At 47.5% G+C, this 12,568-nt stretch overlaps 1 protein-coding gene across 2 annotated transcripts in view; it reads left to right on the top strand.

The window, feature by feature from the left end:
• The window catches only part of LOC141048820 (vitellogenin-1-like), a 132,762-nt gene that overhangs the window by 29,646 nt on the left and 90,548 nt on the right, over positions 1-12,568 (top strand). For both annotated transcript variants that reach the window (XM_073544865.1, XM_073544864.1), the window contains exons 8-9: positions 1,153-1,310; positions 10,250-10,409. In XM_073544865.1, coding sequence (XP_073400966.1) covers positions 1,153-1,310; positions 10,250-10,409 — 318 coding nt within the window. The remainder of the gene's footprint in view (positions 1-1,152; positions 1,311-10,249; positions 10,410-12,568) is intronic.

Here is a 12,568-nt window from a genome sequence, read left to right as displayed (position 1 = left end):
CCCCATCTACTATGCGTTATAGAAAGCAATATCCTCCATATAAAATAGATATAATTGGCATCCATGTAAAGTGTTCTGGCGGCTTGTCTGGGTTCTGAGACTTGGCTGTTATAAGTGACATAATAAAATAATACCGCCATGTAATTATATCAAGGTAATGATTACAAAATAATAATAAATGGTTTTACGAGTCATCGGGGCAAACGCTGAGACCTCCACCATTAATAATTTCTATCTCCATCCAAAAGGGTCGACTATTTCACGTTTACATCCAGGTATTATGCTGGTATTATTACTTTGTTACTGTGTGGCGCTATTATATGGGCACCATGTTTGCTGCATTGCTTCTGGCATTAAATCTTATGTTATTATTATAGCACCATTTATTACAAGGGAAAAGGATTATACATAATATTATTTGGAAGTATTATGAAAAGTACAACTAAACTAATTATTTTACTCCTTTTTATAAAATGAATGGACAGGCGGCAGATCAATCTGATCGTTGTAGTACGAATAATAAAACTGCGCACAAATATAAGGTATCAGAACATAGAGAATTCCCGGAAAATAAATCAGGAATAGATCCTGCAAACCAAGACAAAGAACCACCCAAAAATAAAAACTAATAATGATCTTTTGTTGATTAACTATAAAAAGGAACATATCTAAAAAAATAAGTGTCAGCAATGCAGCAGAGGGGGGTGTACTGTATATAAAGGATTAAATGCAAATAAGGTGAGAACTTCATAAAGTGCCGCATGCAGGAATCATTTATTAGGATACAGACATTTAGGCCACATTGACCCAAAATCTGCAAGGTGGTCGCTGCGACATCACAGCGCAACACAAGTGAATACGACCCTGAGGTCGCGCTGACTAAAACAAGCAGGTCGCAAGAACCCCGAGCGCGTCAGAATGTTTGCACCGAGCTGGTTGCGCTCCCCTCGGGTCACGTTCACTTGTGCTGCGCTGCGGTGTACAGCGTCATCTTGAGGACTTTGCTCAGCTAAAATTATCACTAGGATGACAGCTGTCTCCCCCCAATAATCCTTCTGCCCATTACACCCGTTTCTAGGGGTGTAAAGAAAAGTAACTTATATATGATGATGACTATCCAACATTGTAAGAAGTTTTCCTTCTCCCTCGCAGATTAATGAGCTCCTGCATTATCTAGTGCAGCACGACGTAGGACCATTATCTAAGGCGTCGCCCGAGAAGTTTGTGGAGTTGGTGAAACTTTTGCGATTGTCAAACTATGAAAATATCGTGAACTTTTGGAAACAGTTTTCAGGAAGGATTCATTACAGGTAACGAAGAATGTTTTGTATCCGTGGGGTAAAGTGAGTGGGAAATCTGCCATCATTCGAGAGATGAATGTCTGCGCTGTTCTATTGATCGTTAAGGCTTCTTTTACACTTCCCGTGTTTTTTGCGGGCCGTATTGCCGTGATTTTTGCGGTCTGCAAAAACGGGCCGCAAAAAACCTTCCTGTTTTAACATATTGGTGGGGAAAAATACGGCGATCCGCAAATACGGTGTACCGCAAAAGCAAGCTACCATTGTTTATGCGGAACCATTGAAATCTATTGCGGCCGTGTCCGTAAGCCGTGAAAAATATTGAGCAAGCTCGATATTTTTTCACGGCCGTATATACAGCCCTCACGGCCATATGGCGCACGGCGCTCCAATTAATTTTTGCGGACCGTTTTTGCGGCCCCATAGAAATCTTTTGGGGATGCAAAAACGGCCTGCAAAAAAACGGCAAGTGTAAAAGAACCCTAAGACTCAGAGATCAGACTTGGGTTGTCTATTTTGACTTGGATACATTCTCCATTTTGTGATGTTACGTAGAAAAGATGTTCTGCCCTATAAAGATATCCTATGAGCCCATGGGAAGTGGAGCCACAATTTAGTTTGGTCCCAACTTTTCCTGTGCGAGTCCCGAGTCTCCAAAGACGATGCAGTGCAGACTAGAGCTGATCCAAAGCGGCCATTCTGTCCCCTAAACTTACACTCTCTTGTGTCCCACTGTCCTAACTCAGAATAGACAGATTTTCATTTGAAGAGAAGACTTCGCTACTTTTACATATGGGCTTTGTCTCACATTGTAACCATATGAGCTGCAATACCGGGCTCAGCCTGTTCACTAGAGTGGCGCTGTTTCTGGGGAAAAAAAGAGTTTATTTATAACCCATTTACTGAGTTACTTTACACCAGGGCGCGTGATATATTCCATATATTATCCCAGGCGCATGAAGATACTTTATTGAGCCTTGCAATATTTATTTAAGATAATAAAAAAAGAAAAATAACAACTTGATTATTTTTGCATTAATTCTATATATTTTTTTCTATTGTTGGATTATTAAAATTGCATAAACTAGAACCAATTTGAATCATTCAAATGACCTTGACCTTTGATCTTTTCTTGCTTAGGGATAATTCCTACTTAGACAATTGGAGATTTTTTCTTATATTTTCTCATGTGTGGACAGATGTATTTGCAAAAATGCTTGGCACTTATAACATCACATGGCATAGCACAGCCAATCAGGAGGGACCATTATAGTCTGTATAAAAGCCGTAGCATGGAATGTAGCAGCCAATGTAGAGTGAATCTGGATAATGAGAGGACGTCACAGCTCACAGATCACCAATACACATAGGGAGTAGAAAGCTATAAAACACTGAAGAAACACAACAGATAGTGTGTGATAGCACAGCAGAGAACAATGGCCAGCTACCATCCATTTATCCTTATCCAGATATGGGGAGGTTGTTTTGACATTGCTAAGGCTGTGTTTCTGCTGATAAGTGGTTGTGTTAGGTGTCAGGTTCTTGCAGCTGCACAGCGGGAATCCAGAGCCTTGCATCCTGCGGTCTCCCATTCTTCTCCAACTGCTCAGGAGCCTGCACAGCAATCTCGGCGTCGCAGGTGCTCTGCTCAGACCAGCTCTGTAGGACTGGTTGTTGCTGCCACCTCTGGGTCAGCAAGAGCAGTGCAGGCTGCCCTGCAGCAAGCCACTCCAGTGGCTAAGTTCTCTCGTCACGCTACTGGGCATGCTCACGAGACGATCTCCCATTGGAGATCGGGAGTCACATGCTCAGGTCCTTCTCCTGATCTGATTGGTCCATCCCAGAGATCTGGAAGGTCCCGCATGGCTATAAAAGGTCCGCATGGCCACTCGGCCATGCGCTAGTGTAGTCTCTAATTGCTACTGTGTGAATGATGATGGATGCATGAACCTGTGAATGACTCATTAAGATCCCCTCCCTCTGATATTACGTGTGTGGTTAGGGACTTAGCCTTAAGGGGGTTTTACACATAGCGATATCGCTATCACTGATTTTGTGATGCAGCAGCGATATTGCTATGTGTGATACTTACCTCCCCCGCTGTCTGTTGCTGATCGTGCGAGATCTGCCGGGTCCATTTCTCGTCGGGCGCTTCCTGCTGGGCTTCCTGCTGGCGCCGACGAGCAACACGTGGAGGCGGGCGGGAGGACGTCAGCATCGCTGCATGTGAAAGGTAAGTAACGACCTCTGCTGCGTCGCTACATCGCTATTGAGATCTGCCTGTGTGGCAGCTCACTAGCGACCATTTAGCGATGCACCAGCGATCCTGACCGGGTCATATCGTGGTCGGATCGCTGGTGCATCGCTAAATGTAAAGGGGTCTTTAGAGTCAGCGCCAGTCAGTGGCATGCTACAAGCCACAGTGCTCATCTCCACAGAGCTAGCATCCGACAGTGCGCCCCTCCTGGGCATTGGCGCTGCGGTCAGCAGCACTACCGCAGACGCCGCACGCACGGTAGGTGCACACCGCTGAGACCTGTGAGGTCAACAGGCTCGGCATTTATGTTTATGCCTTAAGGTGACTCTGTGAATACGCCTAGTGCACACCAGGTGACGTTCAACCCGTGTGCGATATACCGCCATATTGTGCGTTTGTCATTATATAGCAGCAGTTTAACACCTCTGCACGGTGGACCCCGGGCGGCGAACGCACTTTCTATTATTTTATATTTACAGGTACATTCGGCAGCTGGAGAGCAGGTTGGCGTCTATTGAGAGCTCCACCTCAGCTGCGAATGCTACAGTGGCCGCTGCTCAGGCAGTCGCAGAGGCTGTCTCACGTGTGTCCACACCCACGCCTATGCCGACAATAACCCGCCTTCCGTTGCCCAATAAGTTTTCCGGTGACAGCCTGCAGGGGTTTCGTGAGCCAGTGCTCTATCCAGCTGGATTTACTGGCCACGCGATTTCCCACAGAGCGGGCAAAGGTGGGGTTTGTTTCTCTCCTATCAGGCAGGGCGTTAGAGTGGGCTACGCCATTGTAGGAGCGTGATGACCCCGTGGTTCATGGCGCTGCTCAGTTCCTCACGGCTCTGAAGCAGGTCTTTTTGGGACCAAAGATCACGCACGACACCTCTCTCCAATTATTGGCCCTAACACAGGGGTCTCTCTCGGTCAGCCATTATGCTGTCCGATTCCGGACATTGGCTTCCGAACTAGAGTGGCCTGATAAAGCACTCGTCCCTGTGTTTTGGAGAGGGTTAGCGGAGCATGTCTAAGATGCTTTAGCAACCAGAAAGGTCCCCACAAGTTTGGAGGAGTTGATTGCCATCTCCACCCGCATTGATCTCCGGTTTACGGAGCGCGGGCTGGAACGTGCGCAATTCAGACGAAGGGTTAATTTGGCTCCCACCTTCTCCGAGCCACTAAGATTTCCCGCTCAGGAGCTTACACCTTCTGATATCTATAAAGGTGCCTCGCGCCAGCCCCAAGCCACGTCCGGTGCGAAGCTTCGCACGCTGTTACCAGTGCCGGCAGTTTGGTCACTCGGCCAGCACGTGTCCTCTGCGGTCGAAAAAACGATCACGTCCAGTGGTCGTAGGTGGTGGTCTAACTAATATGAAAACCTTTTCCCCCAAACCAGTATTCCGAGGGACATTAGATAGCGGTGCTTCCACCTGGGAGGTAGAGGTCACGGTGGACTCCGGGGCAGAAGGAAATTTCATGTCCTCATCCTTTGCCCGAAAGCATGCTATTCCGCTGGAACTACTGCCTCGTACCTTGACCATCAGGGTGGTTGACTGTGCGCCTTTACCATCCCAAGTTACACACCAGACAGCACCTCTTGGTTTCTCAATCTCACCCTCTCATCAAGAGACGTTGTCACTGTTCATTTTGCCAGATGGCATCGACCAGGTGCTTCTTGGACTTCCGTGGCTCCATTACCATTCCCCTCATATGGATTGGTCTTCGGGGAGTATACTGGGTTGGAGCAAGGACTGTGAGGGAAGGTGCCTGAGGGGCAGTGTTCAAGTAGCATCCACGGAGGTGCCCGCGGATCTTTCCGCGCTCCCTGGACACTACCGGCAGTACGCGGACGTCTTCTCCATAAAATCAGCGGAGACGCTTCCGCCGCACCGTCCTTACGATTGCCCGATAGACCTATTCCCAGGCGCGGAGCCTCCTAGAGGCCGCGTGTACCCTCTATCTCTCCCGGAGACAGAGGCCATGTCACAATATATCTGGGAGAACCTGGCAAGAGGGTTTATCAGAAAATCGGTGTCGCCGGCTGGTGCAGGGTTCTTCTTTCTGCAGAAGAAGAGTTGGGAGTTGCGCCCCTGCATTGACTACAGAGGTCTCAACGCCATTACCATAAAAAACAAATACCCTCTTCCTTTGATCTGAGTTGTTTGACAGGTTGCGAGGGGCCCGGATCTTTACTAAATTAGATCTATGGGGGTGTACAACCTGATCTGCATACACAAAGGAGACGAGTGGAAGACAGCCTTTAATACCAGGGATGGCCACTATGAGTATCTGGTCATGCCCTTCGGCCTCTGTAATGCGCCTGATGTCTTCCAGGACATCGTAAATTACGTCTTTCGCGATATGCTCTCTACCTCGGTGGTGGTCTATCTGGATGACATCCTCATCTTTTCTCCAGATGTGGCTTCTCACCAGAGAAACGTCTGCAAGGTCTTCGACCGTTTGCGGGCGAATTCTCTCTTCGCCAAGCTGAAGAAGTGCCAGTTTGAGCAGGAGTCCTTGCCGTTCCTGGGCTATATCATCTTGGCCCAGGGGTTGGCTATGGATCCTGCCAAATTGCAAGCGGTAATGGACTGGCAGGAGCCTCATTCTCTAAAAGCGGTGCAGCGCTTTTTGGGGTTCGTTAACTATTACTGCCAGTTCATTCCCCACTTCTCCACACTGGTTGCTCCTTTGGTCGCTCTCACCAAGAAAGGAGCCAATCCAAAGGTTTGGTCAGAGCAGGTCTGCACGGCCTTTTCATCCCTGAAAACCCATTTTGCTGGCACTCCCATCCTCCACCGTCCCGATGTGGATAAACCCTTTATCCTATAGGTAGATGCCTCGTCTGTTGGTGCAGGAGCAGTCCTTTTCCAGAAGGATGCTCAAGGTTGGAAGCATCCCTGCTTCTTCTTCTCAAAGACCTTCTCACCGGCGGAGAGAAACTACTCCATCGGGGACAGGGAGATGCTGGCCATGAAATTGGCCTTTTCTGAGTGGAAACATCTCCCGGAGGGAGCCCAGTTTCCCTTCCAGGTGTAAACTGACCATAAAAACCTGGTCTATTTGCAAACGGCCCAGCGCTTGAACTCTCGTCAAGCTAGGTGGTCGCTATTCTCCCGCTTCACCTTGCATTACCTGTCTGGAGAGAATGTCCGTGCGGATGCTCTTTCTCGCTCGGTGGTCTCAGCGGAGGAAGAGGAGGCTGAGCCTCGGCTAATTGTCCCCACGGAGAGCCTGAGGACCTTGGCTCCGGTCGCTCTTGAGACAGTTCCGCCGGGCAAGACCTTTGTCCCTCCTCGCCTGCAGCCGGAAGTCCTCGCGTGGGCACACGCGTCCAGGGTGGGTGGTCACTTTGGCATTAAGCGGAAAACAGAATTCCTGACAAGGTCTTATTGGTGGCCGCACATGGCTTGGGACACTAAAGAGTACATTCAAGCATGCGTCTCTTGTGCTCAGAACAGATCCTCTAGGCAGAGGCCGGCTGGGTTACTGTATCTCTTGCCGGTGGCAGACAGACCCTGGGAGATGGTCGACATGGACTTTGCGGTCAGCCTGACCAAATCTTGTGGCAGCACGGTCATCTGGGTGGTCACTGATCATTTATCTAAAATGGTGCATCTGGTGCCACTCGCACGGCTGCCTTCCGCTCGTGGTCTTGCCGCATTGTTCATAAAGCACGTATTTCGTTTGCACGGTATGCCAGACAAAATAGTCAGTGACCAAGGTCCCCAGTTTGCGTCTCGATTTTGGAGGGAGCTCTGCAGTCTACTCAGTATCGAGCTCAATTTGTCCTCCGCATATCATCCCAAGACGAACGGGTGGGTTGAGAGAGACAATCAAACTCTGGTCACATACCTGCGACATTTTGTCTCTGCCAGGCAGGATGACTGGGCATCCTTACTACCGTGGGCTGAATTTGTCCTGAATAACGCGGTGGCTGATTCCACTGGTCAGACGCCGTTCCTTCTCAATTACGGCCAGCATCCGCGCGTCCCTGTCCCGATGCCAGTGTCTTCCACTGATTCCAGGGTGGCAGACTGGGCAGTGGAGGCTCGCAACATTTGGGATCGCACCCAGGATGCTATTTGAGCCTCTAAAGAGAGAATGAGAGCGTCAGCCGACACACATCAGTGTCCCATTCCAACTTTTGCCCCTGGCGACTTGGTGTGGCTCTCTGCGCGTAATATCATGCTGCGGGCCGAGTCCTCCAAGTTCGCTCCAAGGTCCTCAAGCGTATCAGCTCAGTGGTCTACCGTCTGGCTCTTCCAACACACTTGGCCATCTCTGACGTCTTCCACGTGTCCCTTCTCAAGCCTGTTCACATGGCTCGGTTTTCCGAGTCTTCTGCCGGGACATCAGACCTGTCCTCGGATGAGTTTGAGGTCAACGCCATTGTGGGACGCAGGATTGTGCATGGCAAAAAATTTTATTTGGTGGACAGGAAGGGTCATGGTCCAGAGGCTCGGACCTGGGAGCCAGTGGAGAACATCCATGCCCCGCTCCTGATCGTGGCGTTTGAGTGTGCCAAGGCTCAGAGGGGAGGGGGGGGTAATGTTAGGTGTCGGGTTCCAGCAGCTGCACAGCAAGAATCCAGAGTCATGCATCCTGTGGTCTCCCATTCTTCTCCAACCGCTCAGGAGCCTGCACAGCAATCTCAGAGTCGCAGGCACTTTGCTCAGACCAGCTCTGTAGGACTGGTTGTTGCTGTCACCTCTGTGTCAGCAATAGCAGTGCAGGCTGCCCTGCAGCAAGCCACTCCAGTGGCTAAGTCCTCTCGTCACGCTACTGGGCATGCTCACGAGACAATCTCCCATTGGAGATCGGGAGTCACGTGCTCAGGTCCTTCTCTTGATCTGATTGGTCCATCCCAGAGATCTGGAAGGTCCCGCATGGCTATAAAAGGTCCGCATGGCCGCTCGGCCATGCGCTAGTGTAGTCTCTAATTGCTACTGTGTGAATGATGATGGATGCATGAACCTGCGAATGACTCATTAAGATCCCCTCCCTCTGATATTACGTGTGTGGTTAGGGACTTAGCCTTAGAGTCAGCGCCAGTCAGTGGCATGCTACAAGCCACAGTGCTCATCTCCACAGAGCTAGCTTCCGACAGTGCGCCCCTCCTGGGCATTGTCGTATAGCGGCTGATTCAGTTGCCACGCTGCGGTCAGCAGCACTTGTGGGCGTCCACGGTAGCAACGCCGCACGCACGGTAGGTCTAGATGGACACTGACCCTGTGTCTTGGGCCTGAGTCCTGTGACCATATACCATGCGTGCACACCGCTGAGACCTGTGAGGTCAACAGGCTCGGCATTTATGTTTATGCCTTAAGGCGACTCTGTGAATATAACAGAGTACGTCCAGTGCACACCGGGTGACGTTCAACCCGTGTGCGATATACTGCCATATTGTGCGTTTGCCATTATATAGCAGCAGTTTAACACCTCTGCACGGTGGACCCCGGGCGGCGAACGCACTTTCTATTATTTTATATTTAGTGCGTTCCGCCGTCCCTAACAGGTTGGATGCAGTCCTAGGAAACCTCAGAGACTTACACATGTCTCTTCATGGCAAGTGGAGTGCTTGCAATCCGTTGCCAATCACATTTTTTGGAAAAATTTGTCAAAGTTGACAAATTTGAATTTCAAAAGATTCACTCATCTCTAATTGTCGGCGTTATTTACTTTACTCAGTAACTTCTTCTTCTGCAATGTCTGTGCACTAATGATCTCCATATTGAGCTGTGTATAGCCCCACCCACATCACTGATTGGCAGCTTTCTGTGTATAGCCCCACCCACATCACTGATTGGCAGCTTTCTCTGAATAGCCCCACCCACATCACTGTCAGCATTTTTGTGCACATTGTATATTGATAGAAATCTGCCAATTCGTGGGTGGGGGCGTGGTTTGACCTGGAGGCGCAAGTTACCTAGTCATGTAGTGATCATCTCTTGCTGATAAAACACTTATTTTATTGAAACAGCTAAACACAGTCCAGTGACATATCGTTGGGAGTCAGCGTCTGTGTCCCAACACCATGTCGCTCTCAGATTACATAGCAAGCACCTGCTGACAGACTTCCTTCAACCTCTTTCTCTATAGTAGTTATCGGAGAAAAGAAGGATTGGGTATGTTGGACTTTTACATGTCCAATCCCTTTTTCTAATGGGAAATAACTAAGCCCCCACCAGAGATATCTGGCCACTTAATAAAACAAGGCTCAGCTAAATTGCTGTGAGTAGCAGAGATACATTTAATATAGACCTCATTAATTACAAAAAAAAAAGAGAGCGCCTCAGCCACTTGTGATTGCGACTGCAGAGGTGGCCGGTAATCTTGGCAACGAACTATAAATTATAGAGGTAGAAACCGATCTATTCCTGAGAGCAGAGAGAATAATTTATCATAAGAAGTAATCTGCACAGACTGTTTGTTTTATAGACACTTTGCAATTTTTTACTATTTAAACTTTTGGCACAATCCCGTCAGCGGAAATAAAACACGGGGATGTCCCAAAAGCAAAATCCTGAGCAAAGATCCAGCGAGGAGAAAACTCAGGATCATTTAGATTTATTTATTATCAAGGTGTAATAATCCGGAAGATCTGATAATCCGGCACCGGTCAGGTTACGTCCAGGTGGATTTCAGGGAACTTTACCTTATAGATTCTTTTCACCGTGCTGTTTCTTGTGTTTCGTTTCCAGGCGCTGGTTTTTAGATGCACTTCCTTCCATCGGGAATCATTTGTCACTAAGGTTTTTGAAGGCGAAGCTCCGGGAACTGAGCGAGTTTGAAGCCGCACAGTCTGTACCACTGGCTTTACACTTAATTACAGCGGATCGGGAGGCAATAGCAGAAGCGAAGGTACCGAACATCATGTCATAGCGCATCTGAACGCAACACTCGAAAGTCACACTTCGCAGTTCTCTCTGATTTCTTCCTGCGGCTGAATTATAGCGTCACTGGCAGAAGATAAAATGATGGAACAAGGTCAATTAAGTGATAAAATTGCTTCTCCGTGGCAGAATAATCCGCACCGCGGATGCCCCGGGGGTAACTGAACAAGTGACAACTGTGCTGCTCCGATCCAAAAATGAGGTTGGAGCAGTTGTCAAATCTTCACGTTAAAGATGAAGAATTACGTGTTTACCCGATTCATCGTCCTTCCAGTATAATTCAATTTAAAGACAATGTCCTGCTCCCCACAGAGGCAGGGTACCTGACCGATCCTGGCCCAACGCCATAGACTTTACTTGCAGACTGCGGTTCTTGGTGAATTAAAGGGTTTTCTGAGAATTGTCCAAATAAAATAAAAAAATTAATCACTCATTAAGTCACTGGTGAGGCCACTCTAGTGGTCCCTGCCGGTCCTGCAAGGCTGATGCCCTATGATTCAGCAGTCACATGCCATGCATGCCAACATCACTGTACACACAATGTAGTAGTGGCTACAGTTGTTTGTTTTTTTTAATTTTGCCTCTCCATTGTAGTCATTAGAAATCAAATTATTTAGCACCTAATGAGTTAACTTTTGTGAAGTCTAAGTGGGCGTTATCAGACAGTTTTCACTGGACTTCTTTTCCCTGTATGATGCTGACCGATCATAAGCAAGCAGCAAACACACCGAAAAAGAACGCGCCCCCAGCATAGCTTAGAGAAGATTTCTCAGTGTGTGAGAAGTTTAATGACAGACAGCCCGATCTTTTGGTCTATCCTCCTGCAATGTGTCAGTGTGGGGGAAGGGGCAGCACAGGTGAGTTTAGCTTTGTCATATTACAAACTCTGAATACTGTGTGTGTCAGTATTCACACTTTTGATTGCTGTGCTCAAACAATTGTATAACCCCCTGCAATTAATCAAGCTTTCATTACATTTCTCATAGGACCAGTTTGTTCTCCGCTAATCCTGTGTGAAATATAATGACAGCTTTGATCTCACAGAGTGAATACAAGTTGCCTTGAGCACAGCAGACAAAAGTGTGATTCCTCACAAATCTCCAAAGGGGCAGCACAGCAGAGGTGACAGTGCTATGAAAGGAGTAGATGTGAAGGAAGTGTTTTGCAATGTGACACAAATAAACACAGCTGTGCTCCCCCCTTCCCCACCAATGTATCTTATGTGAATAGTATTAGTCATCTATGCTTTCTAGACCAGGAGATCAGAGATTTATCTTTACATTTCACATGCTGAGAAACCTGGCCATTATTGTGGGGAGAGTTCTTCTTTTCTGGTGTTTCTGCCTGCTTATAATTGATTATTATCATACCGGTAGAAGAAGCATACTCCTCCAGTGAAAACTATCTGATAACACCCACTTTGACACCTTTAAGGAGCATAATATTTTTTTACTTAAATCTATGTATTTGGGTTTCATTAAAATTATTGTTCCATTTGCATATAGTCTCTGAGTTGCCCTATTTATTGCTGCCTGTAGAATGAGTTAACTGACCATCTATCAGTGAGCGCCTTCTGAAGTGAACATTTGCAATGCTAAGCTTTTTTCTTTTGAGATGGTCTCTGCTGATTTAGGAACAGAAAGTTCATTACAATGTTCATGTTATCAAGAATCAGTGAAAAGTAGCACAAAAAAGAAAGATTAGAGCTATAAACGCTCTCTTCAGATAGAGCTCATTTCTGGTTTTTCAGTAAAGGGGAACAATAATTTTAAATCCCTTTTCAGAATAAGAAATGTTGTGTGTCTGCACATGAAGCATAGCACTATTTCTGTCCATTATATGACTTGTTTTCTCATTTTCAGACTCAATCTTAAATAACTCTGAGCTATTAGGTGGGGATGGGCTGCTCTGATGTCTCCCATACACAGCACACACAGACATGAGGGATTCCTGCTCTCCTTTTTCTGTGTAGCACATGCTCAGAAGCAGCATGGAGGAAGTTAGTCAGCAGTAATAAGAAGTGTAGCTGTGAATCCAGCACTTACACTCACTGGCCACTTTATTAGGTACACCTGTCCAACTGTGTGTTAAGACTTAATTTCTAATCAGCCAATCACATGGCGGCAA

Source organism: Dendrobates tinctorius, unplaced genomic scaffold, assembly GCF_039654945.1.
Source record: "Dendrobates tinctorius isolate UK_male_01 unplaced genomic scaffold, ASM3965494v1 ptg000138l, whole genome shotgun sequence".
Classification (NCBI taxonomy): Eukaryota; Metazoa; Chordata; class Amphibia; order Anura; family Dendrobatidae; genus Dendrobates; species Dendrobates tinctorius.
This window is presented reverse-complemented; position numbering and strand designations above follow the sequence as displayed.